Source organism: Physeter macrocephalus, chromosome 21, assembly GCF_002837175.3.
Source record: "Physeter macrocephalus isolate SW-GA chromosome 21, ASM283717v5, whole genome shotgun sequence".
NCBI classification, from domain to species: Eukaryota; Metazoa; Chordata; class Mammalia; order Artiodactyla; family Physeteridae; genus Physeter; species Physeter macrocephalus.
Window position 1 is genome coordinate 78,891,488 of NC_041234.1, and position 16,272 is coordinate 78,907,759.

Below are 16,272 nucleotides of genomic sequence, written 5' to 3' on the forward strand. Positions count from 1 at the left end.
CAAAGCCCTCCTTCCTCCAGGTGCTTGCGACACAAGGTATTACATTCATGTGAGACAGAAGTTTATAGAGAGAAAGACTAAAGTTGAAAAGACAGGAAAATTGATGAACTGAGAAGCTTATGCCCTACCAAACTTCTCACTCTTTTTCTTATTTTATTTTTTAGCCATGCCATGCGGGATCTTAGTTCCTGACCGGGGATCAAACCTGTGCCCTCTGCAGTGGAAGTGCAGAGTTTCAACCACTGGACTGCCAGAGAAGTCTCCCAGACTTACTGCTCTTGATTGCCAATATTTGCACCAGCTTCTATGGAAAACAGAAGCATTCTGGTTTTCTTGGCCTAAGGATATTCAGCATTTCCTTCATGAAAAGAAATTGGAAGCTCGTATGTGAGTGAATCCATGGTATACCTTGATAGGTTAGACATGCATATGCCCAGAAAAATGTACATCTCTTCGTATATAGATTCAAGGTGCCCTGTCAACTTCAGAGAATGATGAGTTTAGGATTCTAGTCTCTGGACAGAATGCTTTCTGCTAACCAGCTTCCCTTGGCTCTTAACAGAGTGTTTGGATCTGAAAGAGCATCTAAGGGAGTAGTATGTGAGTGGTCAGTCAGGCTCCATGTAAAATGCTTGGGCAACAAACAACTAGCAGAAAGTGAGCAAAAGACAATAAAGGAGCAGGGCATGAAGTTCCTTTGAGGAGAACAGCTATATCTAAGGTCTGGCTGCATTTGCCTGTTGACAACATTTCTATGTGTTGAGCCTCCTTTTCTCCCTCTCAGTGGCCATTCTCCACAAAAGGGATAGACAAATTCTTCCCATAAATGCCTAAAAAATCTAGCAAAGAGAAGGCAGTGAGATTAGAGAGTGTGCCCTTTGTTATCAAAGAAAAACGGTGTTCAAGAAAGTTTTGAGATGTAGATATGGATTGGGTCATTGGAGTTTTAGCACATCATACATATCTAGTAGATATCTGATGAATGAAAAACTGAGTAAGTATAGATTTAGTGATATTCAGCAAATGATAAACAAGGATACATGTTTGAATCCTTATGTATTTCTAACAAAATTGAAATAATAATGCAGATAATATAACAGTTGAATACAAATAATTACTGAATTTTTTTCTTTAAAAATCCAAATCTATTGAAGAAAATTCAGAAAATAAACTTAAGGGCCACCTTGTGACCAAAGAAAGCAATGCAGTTTGAATTTTCTAGCCAGAGAAGAGTGCACAGACACTGGACTCTTCCAGGGAGTCGAGATACATAGGAAATGCACTTTGGTTAGAAGTGAAATAAAGCCTTCAAAATTAACCATCACGTGAGACATCAAGCCACATTTATGCTTCAAATGAAAATAGAGTAACAGGGACTGGATTTACTTCCCTAACTAAAACAACTAAAATCAGGACAAAATATATAAAAGAACAATTTTCAGTTGCTGAACATCAGACAGTGGAGGGAAAAGTTCTCTGAGAGAGGGGAAACAACATGAGCCTTCGGATTGCCCCCAACTGTGTATTGTAGGATTTATAACGTGTGGGAGTAAAATGTATGTCAATAGTAGCACAAAGGCCAGGAGATAGGGAATGGAAGTACACAATTTTAGAGTTCTTATTCTATACCTTAATATCACTTGAAGATAGGTTCTGAAATGTTAAAAATGTATATTACCAACATATGAGATAAAATGGAATCTTAAGAATACTCAGTCAAAAAAATATTGGAGGGAAAATAGAACAAAGAACAGATGGGACAAACGTAAACAGTAGCAAGATACTTGATTAAAACCCAAACATGTCAATACCAATAATCACATTAATGTAAATGGTCTAAAGACCTAATTATAAAGCAAAGATTGTCAGATTGTATAGAAAAGCAAGACACAAATATATACTGCCTGTAAGAACCTTAATTTAAATTTAAAGATACACACTGATTACAAGTAAAAGAATAGAAAAAGATGAACAATCTTAACACCAGTCAGAACAAAGCTTGAGTGGCTATATTGATATCAGGTACAATAAATTTCAGAGAAAAGAATAATACCAGGGAAATTATGGTCATAGAATGTCATTACTTAATTTTAAGTAGTGAGTTTGTCAAGAGGACAAAACAATCATAAACATTCACATATTGCAGTGCTTCAAAATACATGAAGCCAAAATTGATAGAACTATAAGGATAAACAGACAAATCCACAATTACAGTCACCTTCTCTAAAATATTGATAGAACAAGTAGACAGAAAATCAGCAAGTACAACACTATGAACCAATTCACCTAGTTGACAGTTGTAGAACTTGCCACCAACAACAGTAGAATGTACATTTGTTTCACATGCACGTGGAATATTTACCAAGATAGTCCTTATTCAGGACCATAAAATAAGCCTCAATAATGTTAACAGGATTCAAATCGTAAAATGTATGCTATTTTGAGCACAATAGAATTAAACGAGGAGCTAATGACAGAAAGATCTCTGAAAAATCCCCAAATATTTAAATTAACATGAAATAATACAGATCTAAATAACTCAAAGAAGAAATCAAAAGGGAAATTATATTTTGAACTGAGTGAAAATGAAAACTCAACATATAATAATTTGTGGGATGTGGCAAAAGTAGCACTCAGGAAATTTTATAGTATAAACATTTATATTAGAATAGAAGAAAGGCCTATAGTTGTTAAATAAATGGAAATTTCATTTAAAATACTTCCTCTGAAGAAAACTATAGGTCGAGATGGCTTTACTGGTAATTCTACCAAACATTTAAGGATGACATAACACCAATTATATGCCAAATCCTTAGAAAACTGAAGAGGACAGAATACTTCCCAACTCATCCTACGAGGGTAGAATTACCCAGATAACTAACCAATTATATTACAAGGAAAGATAACTACAAACCAATCTCCTTCATGGACATATATGCAAAAATTCTTAACAAAACTTTAGTAAAATCTAATTCAATTATATATAAAGATTACAGTACACCATCATCAAGTAAGGTTTATCCCAAGGATTCAAGGCAAGGTTAATATTTGAAAATCATAATTCACCATATTGACATAAAAGAGAAAAAAACATTATCATTTCAAGGGAGAATGAAAAAAACATTTGCTACAATTTTAAAATCTCTTACTGATTAAAATACTCAGCAACCAGGTATAGAAGAGACCTTCCTCAACCTGATACAATACATCTATGAAAAATCTACATAATGATGTGTGCCGAAAGGCTAAATGCTTTCCCCCTAAGATAAGAAACAAGGCAAAAATGGACACTTTCACAAATTAGATTCAACACTGTATTAGAAGTTCTAGCCAGTACAATAAGATAAGAAAGATAAATAAAAGTCATACAGGGCTTCCCTGGTGGCGCAGTGGTTGAAAATCTGCCTGCCGATGCAGGGGACATGGGTTCGTGCCCCGGTCCAGAAAGATCCCACATGCCACGGAGCGGCTGGGCCCGTGAGCCATGGCCACTGAACCTGTGCGTCCGGAGTATGTGCTCCGCAACGGGAGAGGCCACAACAGTGAGAGGCCCGCATACCACACACACACAAAAAGAAAGTCATACAGATTGCAAAGGAAAAAAATAGAAAAATCTTTATTCATAGAAAACATGATAGTCCATGTAGAAAATCCTATGTAATATACAAAAACTACTAGAGCTAATAAGTGAGTTTAGAAAGGTTGCAGGATAAAAGATCAGTATACAAATTTAGTTGTATTTCTAGTTTTCTGAGACTCCTGTTAACAAATAACCATAAACTTGGTGACTTTAAAAAAACTGAGAAATTTATTCTCTCACAGTTCAGTACACCAGAAGTCCAAATCAAAGTGTCAGTAATGCTAAGTTCTCTCTGAAGACTCTAGGGAAAAATGCTTCCTTATCTCTTCCAGCTCTGGTGGCCCTAGGCATTCCTTGGCTTGTGGTCCATCCTAATTCAGTATGCTCTCATCTCAATTCTTAATTAACTATGTCTGCAAAGACCCTATTTTCAAATAAGGTCACATTCTGAAGTGCTGGGTGAACATGAATTTTAAGGAAAAATATTCAGCTCTCTGCAAGTAATGAACAGCCAGAATAAAATTTAAAACATGTCATTTACAGTAACATCAGAAATATGAATTATTTAAGGAAAAATTTGACAAAAGATGTGTAAGATCTGCACATTGAAAACTATAAAACATTCATGACATAAATTAAATCACAGCAGTTTTTAATAGAAACTGACAATCTGATTCTAAAATTTACATTAAAAATTCCAAAGGACTGAGAATAGTCCAAACAACTTTGAGAAGAGACACATTTTGGAAAACTTTCACTACCTTATTGCAAGACTTATAATAATGGTACCATAATCAAAACAGTATGGTATCAGCATAAATATAGACAAATTGATCAATGGAACAGAATAGTCAAGAAATAGATTCGCACATATATGCTTTTGACAAAGATTCCAAGGCAATTTGATGGTGGAATAGACACTCTTTTTGATAATTGGTGTTGGAACAACTAGTTCCAATTGAACCTTTATTAATCATCATGATCATGATCACCATCATCATCATCATAATTAGAATAACTTTATCTCACATCATATAAAAAGTTGAGTCAAACTGTGTCAAAGACCTAAATGTAAGGTAAAACATAACATTTCTAGAAAAAACAATAGGAGAAACTCTTAGGGACTTTGAGTTTGTAAAAAATTTTAAATTAGAATTAAAAAAAAAACTCTAACAGAAAACAAATCAATATATTGGACCTCATCAAAATGTAACCTTTCTCATCAAAAGACATTTTGATTCTCAGAGATGGATAGAGACAGATTGTTAGAAATCCTAAGACCTCTCTCTACAACAATAAATAAGGACACAGGCTAAGAGAGTACAAGTGTCTTGCCATACACCTGAGAAGCTGTAGGACCATAGCCAGACCTGAGCTGGATTCAACTTCATTGAACAGCAAAAATCTGACCTGCAGACTTCCAGTTCTGGATAAGATAGAGCCACACCATCCCTTCCACACCTTTCATCTTACAACTGAAAAACCATAGACATATCACAACAAAAAGCATAGGAAAACACTGGAAGATAGAAAGATGAAGATGGGCTGCCCAGAGATCCTGGGTTCCAAAGGAACTCAAGAAAAGTTTATTAAACTTTGACCAATGGGTCAAAGAAGAAATCACAAGAGAACTTAGAAAATATCTGAGACAAATGAAAATGACACATCATACCAAAATTTATGGGAGGCAGTGAAAGCAGAGTTTAGAGGGAAACTTATAGCTACGAACACTTACATTAAAAAAGAAAAAAGATCTCACACGAAAAGCTGATTTTACATATCAAGGAAGTAGAAAAAGAATAGCAAATTAAACCTAAAGCTATTAAAAGGAATGAAATAATAAAGATTAGAGCAGAGACAAGTATAATAGATAATAGAAAAGCTATAGAGAAAAAAATGAAACTAAGAGTTAGTTCTTCAAAAAGATCAACAAAATTGAAAAATATTTAGCTAGGTTGAGTAGGGAAAAAAAGAATATCTACGTACCTAAAATTAACTTACAGAGGGGACATTACTACTAGTTTTACAGATATTAAAAAAAAGATTAAAAGAGAGGACTATGAACAATTGTATGTCAACAAATTGGATAACCTGGATGAAATAGACAAATTCCTAGAAACACACAACCTACCAGGACTGAATACTGAAGAAATATAAAATGTGAGCAGAACAGTAATGAGTAAGGAGATTGAATCAGTATCAAAAAGTTCTCAACAAAGAAAAGCCCAGGACAGGATGCTGTCACTGGTAAATTATACCAAATATTTAAAGAAGAACTAACACCAGTCTTTTTCAAATGCTGCCAAAAAATTTGGAACACTTTATAACTCATTCTGTCAAGCCAGCTGGATCTTAATACTAAATCCAGACAAAGACACTACAAGAAATGAAAACTACAGACTAATATCCCATATGAATATTAATTCCAAAGTACTAGCAAATGGAATTCAGCAGTGCATTAGAAGGATTATACACCATGACCAAGTGGGCTTTATTCCTGGATGTAAGTATTGTTCAACATATAAAAATATATTAATGTAATAAACCACATTAAGAGAAGGAGAAAATACATGATTATCTCAATTGTGGTAGGAAAAACATTTGACAAAATTCAACACTCTTTCATGATAAAAACACTCAGCAAACTAAGAATAGAAGGAAACTACCTCAACATAATAAATGCTTTCTATGAAAAGCCCACAACTAACACCACACTTAGTGGTGAAAAACTGAAAGCTTTTCCTTTGAGATCAGAAATGAGAGAAGGAGGTCACCTTCATCACTTCTACTCAATATAGTACTGGAAGGCATAGCCCAAGCAATTAGGTGAGAAAAAAATCCATACTGTATTGGAAAGGAAGAAGTAAATATCTCTGTTCACAGATGACACGATCCTATAGGTTGAAAACCCTAAAGAGTCCTCAATAAAACTGTTAGAACTAAGAAATAAATTCAGCAAAGTTGCAGATAAATCAATGCATTAAAATTGGTTGTGTTTCTCTACACCAACTGTGAACACTCTGAAAAGGAAATTAAGGGAATAATTTTTTTACGATAGCATCAAAAAGAATAAAATATTTCGGTATAAATTTAAGCAAGGGTGAAAAGCACTTTTACACTGAAAAATACAAATAAACGGGGAGACATCTTGTGTTTGTGGAATTGAAGACAGTATTGTTAAGATGGCAATATTAGTCAAAACAATTTATAGGATTCAGTGCAATCCCTATCAAAATCCCAACGATGTTTTACTCAGGTACAGAAAAATCTATTTTAAAATTCACATGAGGACTTCCCTGGTGGCGCAGTGGTTAAGAGTCTGCCCGCCGATGCAGGGAACATGGGTTCGATCCCTGGTCCAGGAAGATCCCACATGCTGCGGAGCAACTAAGCTCATGCGCCAAATTACTGAGCCTGTGCTCTTGAGCCTGCAAGCCACAACTACTGAGCCCACGTGCCACAACTACTGAAGCCCACACGCCTAGAGCCCGTGCTCCACAACAGGAGAAGCCACTGCAATGAGAAGCCAGCGCACTACAACAAAGAGTAGCCCCTGCTCTCTGCAACTAGAGAAAGCCCGAGCGCATCAACAAAGACCCAACGCAGCCAAAACTAAATTTTAAAAAAATTCATATGGAATCTCAAGGGACCCTAAATAGCCAAAACAACCTTGAAATTGAAGAACAAATTTGGAGGACTCATATTTCCTGATTACAAAACTTACCATAAAGCTACAGTAATCAAACAGTGTAGTTCTGGCATAAAGACACATATACACCAATGGAATAGAATAGAGTGCCCCAAAATAACTCTCACATATAAGTCAAGTGAATTTTGACAAGAATGCCAAGATCATTCAATGGGGAAAGACTTCACGCCAGTCACTAAGACTAGAGTCCCGGCAATGCTTATGTGCTACCTTCTTAAGACACTGACAAATTGGACACAATAAATTTATTGATTTTCTCCCTTTGATTTTAGTGATTTTATTACATGTCCTGAGTTCATAATTTACTTAGCCAATGACCCTGGTTTATGTTTTGCTCTCTGCCAAAAGGTGTACACCTCTATACTCTTATGCCTAAAGGGAAATCTTATAGAGGTTACTACAGTACTATTAATGCCATTATAAAAATTAATAGAGATTATTGCTTTCCTCAGGGGGCAAGTACCTCCTAGACCACTCCTCAACCAGCTGGGAAGAGGACCTCCCACTCTCTAGCACTTTATCCTACTCCCCCACTCCAACTTTCCACCACTACCTCCTGTCTTACATCTCTGACCATGAACACAACTACCCCTTCTCCTTGGCTATAAATACCACTAACTTTTTCTATATGTTTTACTACACTATCAGTTCGTACATTCCAACAACATAACTACTGGACTTGTCACCAATATTTTTTTTGTCACAAAATATATAATTCATATTTATAACACTTTTTAAGTCTACCAAAAATATTGTTAGAGACCCTAAAAACTTCAGATCTGTTTTCTTGGCTAATGCCATATAAATAGGGAATTTGGTTATGGCTGGCCTACAAAGACTCCTCATTCTTCTATTTGTTTTCCTTCTCTTAATTCTCACAATAAAATGTTTTCTATGCTGTTTAGGGCAACTTATTCCCTACTCTCTGTAAATATCCTCTACTGCTTGGGCCACTCAAATATCCCAAATAATTGAACTTAAAACAGATGTCAAGACATCAAGGGGGTAAATTGTAATATATTTTTTTGTAAAAATGCCTTTTATTCATTTGTGTGACAGTGTGTTGTGCACTGCCATCAAAAGAATCTTTAAATCTTATAAAGCCATAAAGAAAAACGAACTCACACCATATTAAAAAAATTAACTCAAAATGGACCCAAGACCTAAATATATGAGCCAAAACTTTAAAACTCTTAGAAGAAAACAGTGATAAATCTTCATGTCCTTGGAGTTGGCAATGGATTCTTAGATATGACATTAAAAGCATGAACAACAAAAGAAAAACAGATACATTGCACTTCATAAAAATTTAAAAGTTTTGCGAATCACAAGACACTATCAAGAAAGTGAAGACAATCCACATAATGGGAGAAAATATTTGGAAATCATATATTTGATAAGTATCCAGAATATATGAAAATTCCTATAATTCAACAACAAAAAGACAACCCAATTAAAAATGGGCAAAGGAGTTGAATATATATTTCTCTAAAGAAGATATATAAATATGCAATAAACACATGATAGATGCTCAATATCATTAGTCATTAGGAAAATGCAAATCAAAGCCACTTCTCACCCACTAGATTATAAAAATTAAAAATGTAAATTAACAATTGCTTTGGAGAATGTGGAGAAATTGGAACCCTCATACATTGCTGGTAGGAATGCAAAATGTTGCAGCCACTATGGAAAACAGTTTGGCAGTTCCCCAAATAGTTAGATATAGAATTACCATATGACCCAGCAATTCCATTCCTAGGCATATACCCAGGAGAATTGAAAACTTACATCCACATAAAAACTTATACACAAATATTTAAGGCAACACTATTCACAATAGTCAAAAGGTGGAAACAACCCAGATATCCATCAATGTTTGAATGGATAAACAAAATATGATATAGACATACAATGAAATATTATTCAGCCATAAAAAGGAATGAAATACTGTACATGCTACAATGTGAATGAACCTTGAAAACATTATGCTCAGTGAAAGAAGCCAGGCACAAATGGTCAAATATTGAATGATTCCATTTATATGAAATATCCAAAGTAGACAATTCCATAGAGGCAGAAGGTAGATTAGTTGTTGCTAGGTACTAGGGGAAGAGGAGAATTGTGAGTGACTGCTTAATGGGTATGGAGTTGATGAAAATGTTTTGGAACTAGATAGAGGTGACAGATTCACAACATCATGAATGTACTATATGCCACTGAGTTGTACACTTTAAAATGGCTAATTGCTCTGTTAATTTCTCCTAAGAAATAGACATAGTCCTATTTGAAAAAAAAGATGTATATGAAAATATATTTTCTAGGCCAGTTGACCTTCTCCCTTTTTTTTTATATTACCCCTTTGAGCATCTAAGGAAAGTAATGGATCCTTATCCTAGGCAAATGTACACACCCAGTAAAAATGTGTATACCCTACCGCCCCCCCCACATGCACATTATTTTGAACATAATTGCAGGAGTTTCTTTAGTTAAGAATGCCTGAACCCAAGGAGTAAGTGCTCTCCCTCTAACATAGCTCAGCTGCTATTTGTCTCTTCTCCTTCCTGTCTCATTCCCAAGTAGCTCCTTCTTCTTCTGTCTTTTCTCTACCTCATAGCTTCTGCTTCTTCATGATGTCAACCTGCTCATGTATCAGGGTTTCTGAGGCTCCTAGGGTACAGCTCTTCTTTTCATAAGTCTACATACTCTACTACCTTCTAAGCATATGCTACCTTGCATATTATTTCAGGTGGTCCACAGACTTCCTCAGCTGAAAACACCTGGTCTAGGTCAATCAGTATGGTCGGCCTGTCAGAGTTCCTTAGACACTGGTCTAAATCTGGCTGAGAGAGCCCCAGGGTGGGTGTGGACTGGCAGGCAGCAACTCTTCATCATGGCTAGGCTCCTCCTAGGTGCCCTGGAGGTAAAGATAATAGAGTTGAAAGACCCAGCAGGCTGCATCTCCTTAGTTAGGTGGTAAGCAGTAGACAGGGTCAAGGAAGTTTCCACCTGGGCACTGGAAATAAGGGTAGACAGCAAGCAGGTCTGGAGGCTCTCCCCCCAACAAACACATCTACAGGCTTTATGGAAACCCTCTGCTGCAGGGGTCTAGAAGGGATCTGTTTTGGTTTCCAGTTGTCAAAACAGCATTCCCATCTCTGCTGGAGTTGCATAATCTCTGTGGGAATTTGGGGGAGGGAGGGAAGGAGCCAAAAGCATTTATTGAAGTCACCACCTTGGTCACCTCTCCATGTATATTTTTGGGTAAGCAACAGTCAGGTGCCTGAATGCAAAGGATGAGAGGCTCTGAAAGGAGAGAAGGGATCGGGACAGCATATTCCTCCCCTCTTGATAGGGCAGGGAAGATCAGACCATGTCGGCACCCCTCAGATCCTCAGCTGCCTTGCTGCACAGCTAAACCTCTGAATGAAAATAGCCATGGGCCAAATTTTCAAGACTGATATTGTGTTAGCCATCATGTTCCAGCAGGTGCACTTAACACTCAGCTATTGTTTGGGAACATTAAATACATGTATTTTTGGTAGAACATGACAGAACCAACTATTTATGAAAACTTAGAAAATTATTTTGTAAGTAGACAACCAAATCCATTTTCTAGTAAAAATTAATATTAGGAACTTAAGTTGCTCTCACAATTTGGGGATGTTGGTTTTTTCCTCTACCTTAAACATGTTCTTTTTCCCAAATGAAAATAGCTTTATTTAACTTTTTGCTTATAAAAATAACCCATGGTGAGGGAAATAAGTTAAATAAAACTGAAAAAAATTATTTAGAAGAAAATAAAATCCCTATTTCAACTACCTGCTCCCCTACCTACCAATACACCCTGTACCTATTATGTGAAGGTCTGGAAGACAGGAGTGAGCACCAGTGTCAGAGTGGAGAAGTAGATGGAGGGGGTAGGCGCTTTGAGATCAAACGAGAGAAAGAAAGAAATTCCTCAGAGATGGATCAGTGGGGCCAGTAGCCCTGGGAGAAGACACAGCCCCTGATAAGACAGAAGAACAAATACATACCACAGGGAGAAGGGGCCCCATTTGACCTCTGGGATTAGCCACGACCAAAATGAGTGACAGGGCCTCAAGCGGTCAGGGGAGGGTACTGAAGAAGGGTGAGGCGGGAGGGGGCCAGTGAAGGGAAGAGTGGGCTGACTCCTGAGGCACTTCCTGCAGGAGGGAGAACTAGGGACCCAAGCCCACTGGTGATGTTTCCTTCATGTGATCGCAAGCCGACACGTGCAGAAGTCCCTCTCTTCCAGGTATCAGCTCCCTATTTCCGTGGAGGAAGATAGATTTCAGACTGAGGGACCAAGGGGACAACTGCCCTATAGCCCCGCAAGGTCGCAGGTTGGTACTAGCCGGAGTGGGGAAGGGGACACCTGAGGTAGGGCTAGTAACAGACAGAGGCTACACAGGATCCGGTCTGCTTTCCAGATGCCACTCTCCTCCCACCCTTATTCGTTTTTGCGCAGAAAACTGTGTGAGTGTTGGGGAAGAGGTCCGAGTACCATCTCTTATTTCCCTGGATAAGTACTGGCTTATGGCAGCAAGAAATGTGAGAAGGAGGCATCTCCCTGAGATGGTCACAAATTCACTGCCTCGTGCGGACACCTGGGGTGGGGGTGGCAGAGGGCAAAGACCAGAGCAGGTCCAGGACTAGATTCTCTCTACCCCTTCCCTGATGCCCATCCATTTGGTGCAAGAGATGGAGGGCTTGGTGGGAGGAGATGGAGAGGGACCAGAGGATAAGAATGGGTACCAGTTGGGATCTCTTAGGAGGCAGGTTATCAGGGGACATCTGACAGAGGGAAAAGGCTAGCAGAGGGGGATGGAGAGGAAATGGCCTGATCCTTCCAGGGTGTAGGGAGGAGGGCAATGCCTGTGAACCCAGGATGGGGAGGGCAGGCGCCCTTGCAAAGGGGCCAGGCCTGCTCTTCTCCACCTTCATCCTTTTTGCAGGGGGGGATGTGGGGGGAGGGGGATGAGGGGGAGGGAAGAGGGAGAGGTGCTACAGAGGAGGGGGACTGAAGTTCAGTCTGGAGACCAGCTCCCTATAGGGCAGGAGTGACTCCTGAGCTAGGGAGAGTTGAGAGGAGGTAACATGGAAGAAAAATTTTAATGAGTTTGGAAATAATTTGTTTCTTGCATTGCAGGAAAATGTGGTCTGTCTGTGTATGTGGAAAGGGAAGGGGTGGCAGGAATGCTCTGGACATTTCTGCCATGCTCCCTGACTCTACCATCACCGTTTTCAGAATAAGTGATGGGCTCGTTCTATCTGGGTACCCTGGGGTGAGGGTTTGGAAGGTAGAGACCTGAGCAAAGCTGGGTATGCCTTCTGAACATCACTGTCCTGAACCTCACAAGGAAAAGTGAGATAGAAATTTGGAAGGAAGATTGGGAAACATAGAAACACTTTGGAAATAATCTCTCTCTGCCATTTCTCAGTTGTTTAAAAAAAAAGGAGTCTGTTAGGGAGGAGCTGTAGAGGGGGATCAGAGAAGCAAGGGAAAGGGCAAGGTTATGGCAGAAGCTGGGAAAGTATTGACAGCTAGAGTCGGGAAATTATTGACAGCTAGAGTCGGAAAAGAATCAGTGTCCTCATTGCCACTCATTCACTTCTCAATCCCTCATTCACCATCTGTCTCCTGTCTCTCTACAGGTCTTCGGGTCTGTGGTTGTAGGCACCAACCCAGACAAGGAAAGGAAAAGACCTGCAGTATTAGTGCAGGTCAATGGAAGAGGGCAACTGCCCCAGGACCCCTGGGAGTAGGAGTGACTAAAGCCTGAGCAGAAGTTGGGGAGTTCACTACCTGCCACCCCTTCTCCAAGCCTCCCTATTCCGGTCTCAGAATACATGGCCTCTGTCAGGACCCTAAGGGAACCTGGTGCTTTATGGCTGGTGAAGACAGAGGGGAGAACAAGGAAGTGAGAGTTGGCAGGTGTGGCATCTGTGAAGTCCTTGAAGATAACAGAATATCTCTAATATCTGAGAACTGGCCATTGTCTGGTTGTATCTGCAGTTCTACAAGTCTTACAACTGTAGACAAGGGGAAAAAGAAACTGGCCAGGTTTCTTGCGGGTCAGTCTAAGTTGGGACCACCCAGTTAACATTGTTACCAGCATAGCCAAGGCCCGAGCAAAGTTTAGGGACAAATCTGCTCTTATACACTTGTCAGCACAGCCACTTAAATGTAGGGAGAATCACCTGTGGAAGTGTCTGCAAGGTGGGCTCATGTTAGCATGTGTGCCAACCTTGCATACACTGAGAAAGAAAGGAGAAAATGTATGGGCGGGAGTGCACCCCGCCCATAGGGGTAGGCCATGAAGATCCTAAATCACAAAGGCAAATACTTATCAGAACCTGTATTTCACCACCTAAGTCCTCAGTCTCCTTTGTCTCCCTTTTGTCTCCTAGGACAGGCAAAGGAGGGCAAATCTCAACGTGGAGAAGGTCTACAGAGAAAATGAAGGAAAGCCAGAAAATGAAGGAAAGCCAGACAATGAGGGAAAGTCAAAAGATGCAGTAGAGGGGCTTCCCTGGTGGTGCAGTGGTTGGGAGTCCACCTGCTGATGCAGGGGACACGGGTTCGTGCCCCAGTCCGGGAAGATCCCACATGCCGCGGAGCGGCTGGGCCCGTGGGCCATGGCCGCTGAGCCTGCGCTTCCGGAGCCTGTGCCCCGCAGCGGGAGGGGCCACAGCAGTGAGAGGCCCACGTACCGCAAAAAAAAAAAAAAAAAGATGCAGTAGATACAGAAGATGAAGGAAAGTCAGATGAGGAAGAAAAGCCAGAAGTGGAAGGGAAGTCAGAACACGAGGGAGAGCTCCAGAATGAGGGACGGCCAGAAGAGGAGGGACAGCCAGAAGACGAGGGGAAGCGAGAAAAGCAGGAAAGTCCGAAGCTGAGGGAAAACCACATGGTGAGGGCAAGCTGGAATCCCAGGCAAAGCCAGAGAGTCAGCCGCGGGCTGCCGAAAAGCGCGCCGCTGAAGACTATGTGCCCCGGAAAGCAAAAGGAAAACGGACAGGGGGACGGACGATTCCCCCAAGGACTATCAGGACAACTTACAGGAAAGGCATCTGGGCAGTGAGGAGATGATGAGAGAATGTGCAGATATGTCAAGGGCTCAGGAAGAGCTAAGGAAAAGACAGAAAATAGGTGTCTTTCATTGGATGCAAAGAGATGTACAGGATCCGTTCACCCCAAGGGGCCAACGGGGTGTCAGGGGAATGAGGGGCGGAGGTAGGGGCCAGAGGGGCTTACATGATATCCCATATCTTTAATGCCTTTGGCCTTCAATTCTGACTCCTCTGATGAGAATATCGCTGACCCTGCTTTCCCTGGCAGGCATTTGCCAGGCTATGTGCTTTAACCTTAAGCTGATACTTTGCTTTAGGTGTCACTCTCGTTACCAGCAGCCTTTTTTGATCCAACTACAGTGCTCTGTGTTTCAGTAGGGGATTTTAACCCACGTGCATGGAAGAGATGTTCATGGTACACTGTAAAATAACAATAAAGAAAAACACCAGTTTTCAGAACCACATATACAGCATCCGCCCGTTTTTGAAAAAAAAAAAAGTTACACAATACATCCATGTACAGGGAAAACTGAAACTGAGTAGACCAAAAGCAAAATAATGGTTTTGTCTGGGTGCTGGTGGTAGAGATTATCCTTTCACCTGTACTTTCCCCCCTAAAATACACAGATTACTTTTGTCATAAAATAAATAATAAAAGATTTGAAACATAGGAAAATACCAAGCAATCAAAATAACTGCTCAGTGAGTTTATGAAGGTAGTGGAGACACTTAAAATTCCTGTTGTTAGGATGTGAAATGATGTATAAAACACATTATCTCTGGGACTCGCAGCTGGAGGAATCAACCTGGCAGTTATTACAGAACCACTGCCGTAGGGAACAGTCTTCTCATCAGTGAACTGGGGATAAAGCTTGCCTTCCAGGGCTGTGGAGAAGATCAGATGAGATACTGAGTGTGTGAGCTGTGTTGGGCTGGTTCCTACCCTCTCTCCTGCACTAGCAGGACCAGAACCCCATCAAATGTTTGCAAGAGGGCTGAGGGAGTTCTCACGTGTCCATAAATAAATCCAGACAGCTGAGAGGTGGGTGTCACTCTCCCCCAGGTAATGCTGTGTCTGAAGGACACTCTCCCTCTTCTCATGTGTCCTGTACTCTCCTAAGGGCCCCACTGCTGCTGGTGAGCTGAAGTCCTAAAGGTAACAAAGCCCCTTTGATTTCCCTGGAGTCTCTAGTGAGTTACACCCCACTATGTTCCCTACTGAACTATGGAGAAGGTCCCCCTTCTCACGTTATAGTTATATTAATCCTGACATGAAATGTGGAAAAATGCTTTGTAAAATCTTAATTAATACATTTTCAGGCATTATAATTAGCCCACTAGAGACTTGCCCTATTCAAAGCAAAGAATTTATCTTATTAATTTTGGTACCTACAACACATGATAGAAGCTTAAAAATCAATACATTAATTATTGAGTCAGAAGGCCTCAGTTCTTGGCCCAGTTCTGTCCCTGATTGAATACATAACCTTGAGCACATAATTTCATTCTTTAGCAATTGAAACTTGCCACTCCAAAAGGAACACAGCAAGAGAGGGATTATACCACAATCCATTGTTAAATAATTTTAACATTGGATATAGTAGTGTTTCTCAAAGTTTCCTAGCTACTAGCAGACCACCTGCATCAAAATCACCTACCTTGTTGAAAATGCAGAATCCTGGCTCCCGCCTCAGATCCAATGTATCAGAATCTCTTTTGACTTCCTCAAAATGTCTCTGTGTATGTAAGTCCATGCCACTCTCTCACTTCGTCCCAGCTTACCCTTCCCCCTCCCCGTGTCCTCAAGTCCATTCTCTACGTCTGTGTCTTTATTCCTGTCCTGCCCCTAGGTTCTTCAGAACCTTTTTTTTTTTTTAGATTCCAT

General features: G+C 40.0%; 1 protein-coding gene across 1 annotated transcript; it reads left to right on the forward strand.

Moving 5' to 3' along the window:
- Positions 1-16,272, forward strand: LOC102987150 (transcription elongation factor A protein-like 3). Its single transcript, XM_028482914.2, is given in 6 exon segments — positions 1-387; positions 11,569-11,656; positions 13,725-13,857; positions 14,055-14,195; positions 14,198-14,314; positions 14,317-16,272. Coding segments are annotated over 6 exon segments (975 nt in total). The 5' UTR covers positions 1-166; the 3' UTR covers positions 14,592-16,272.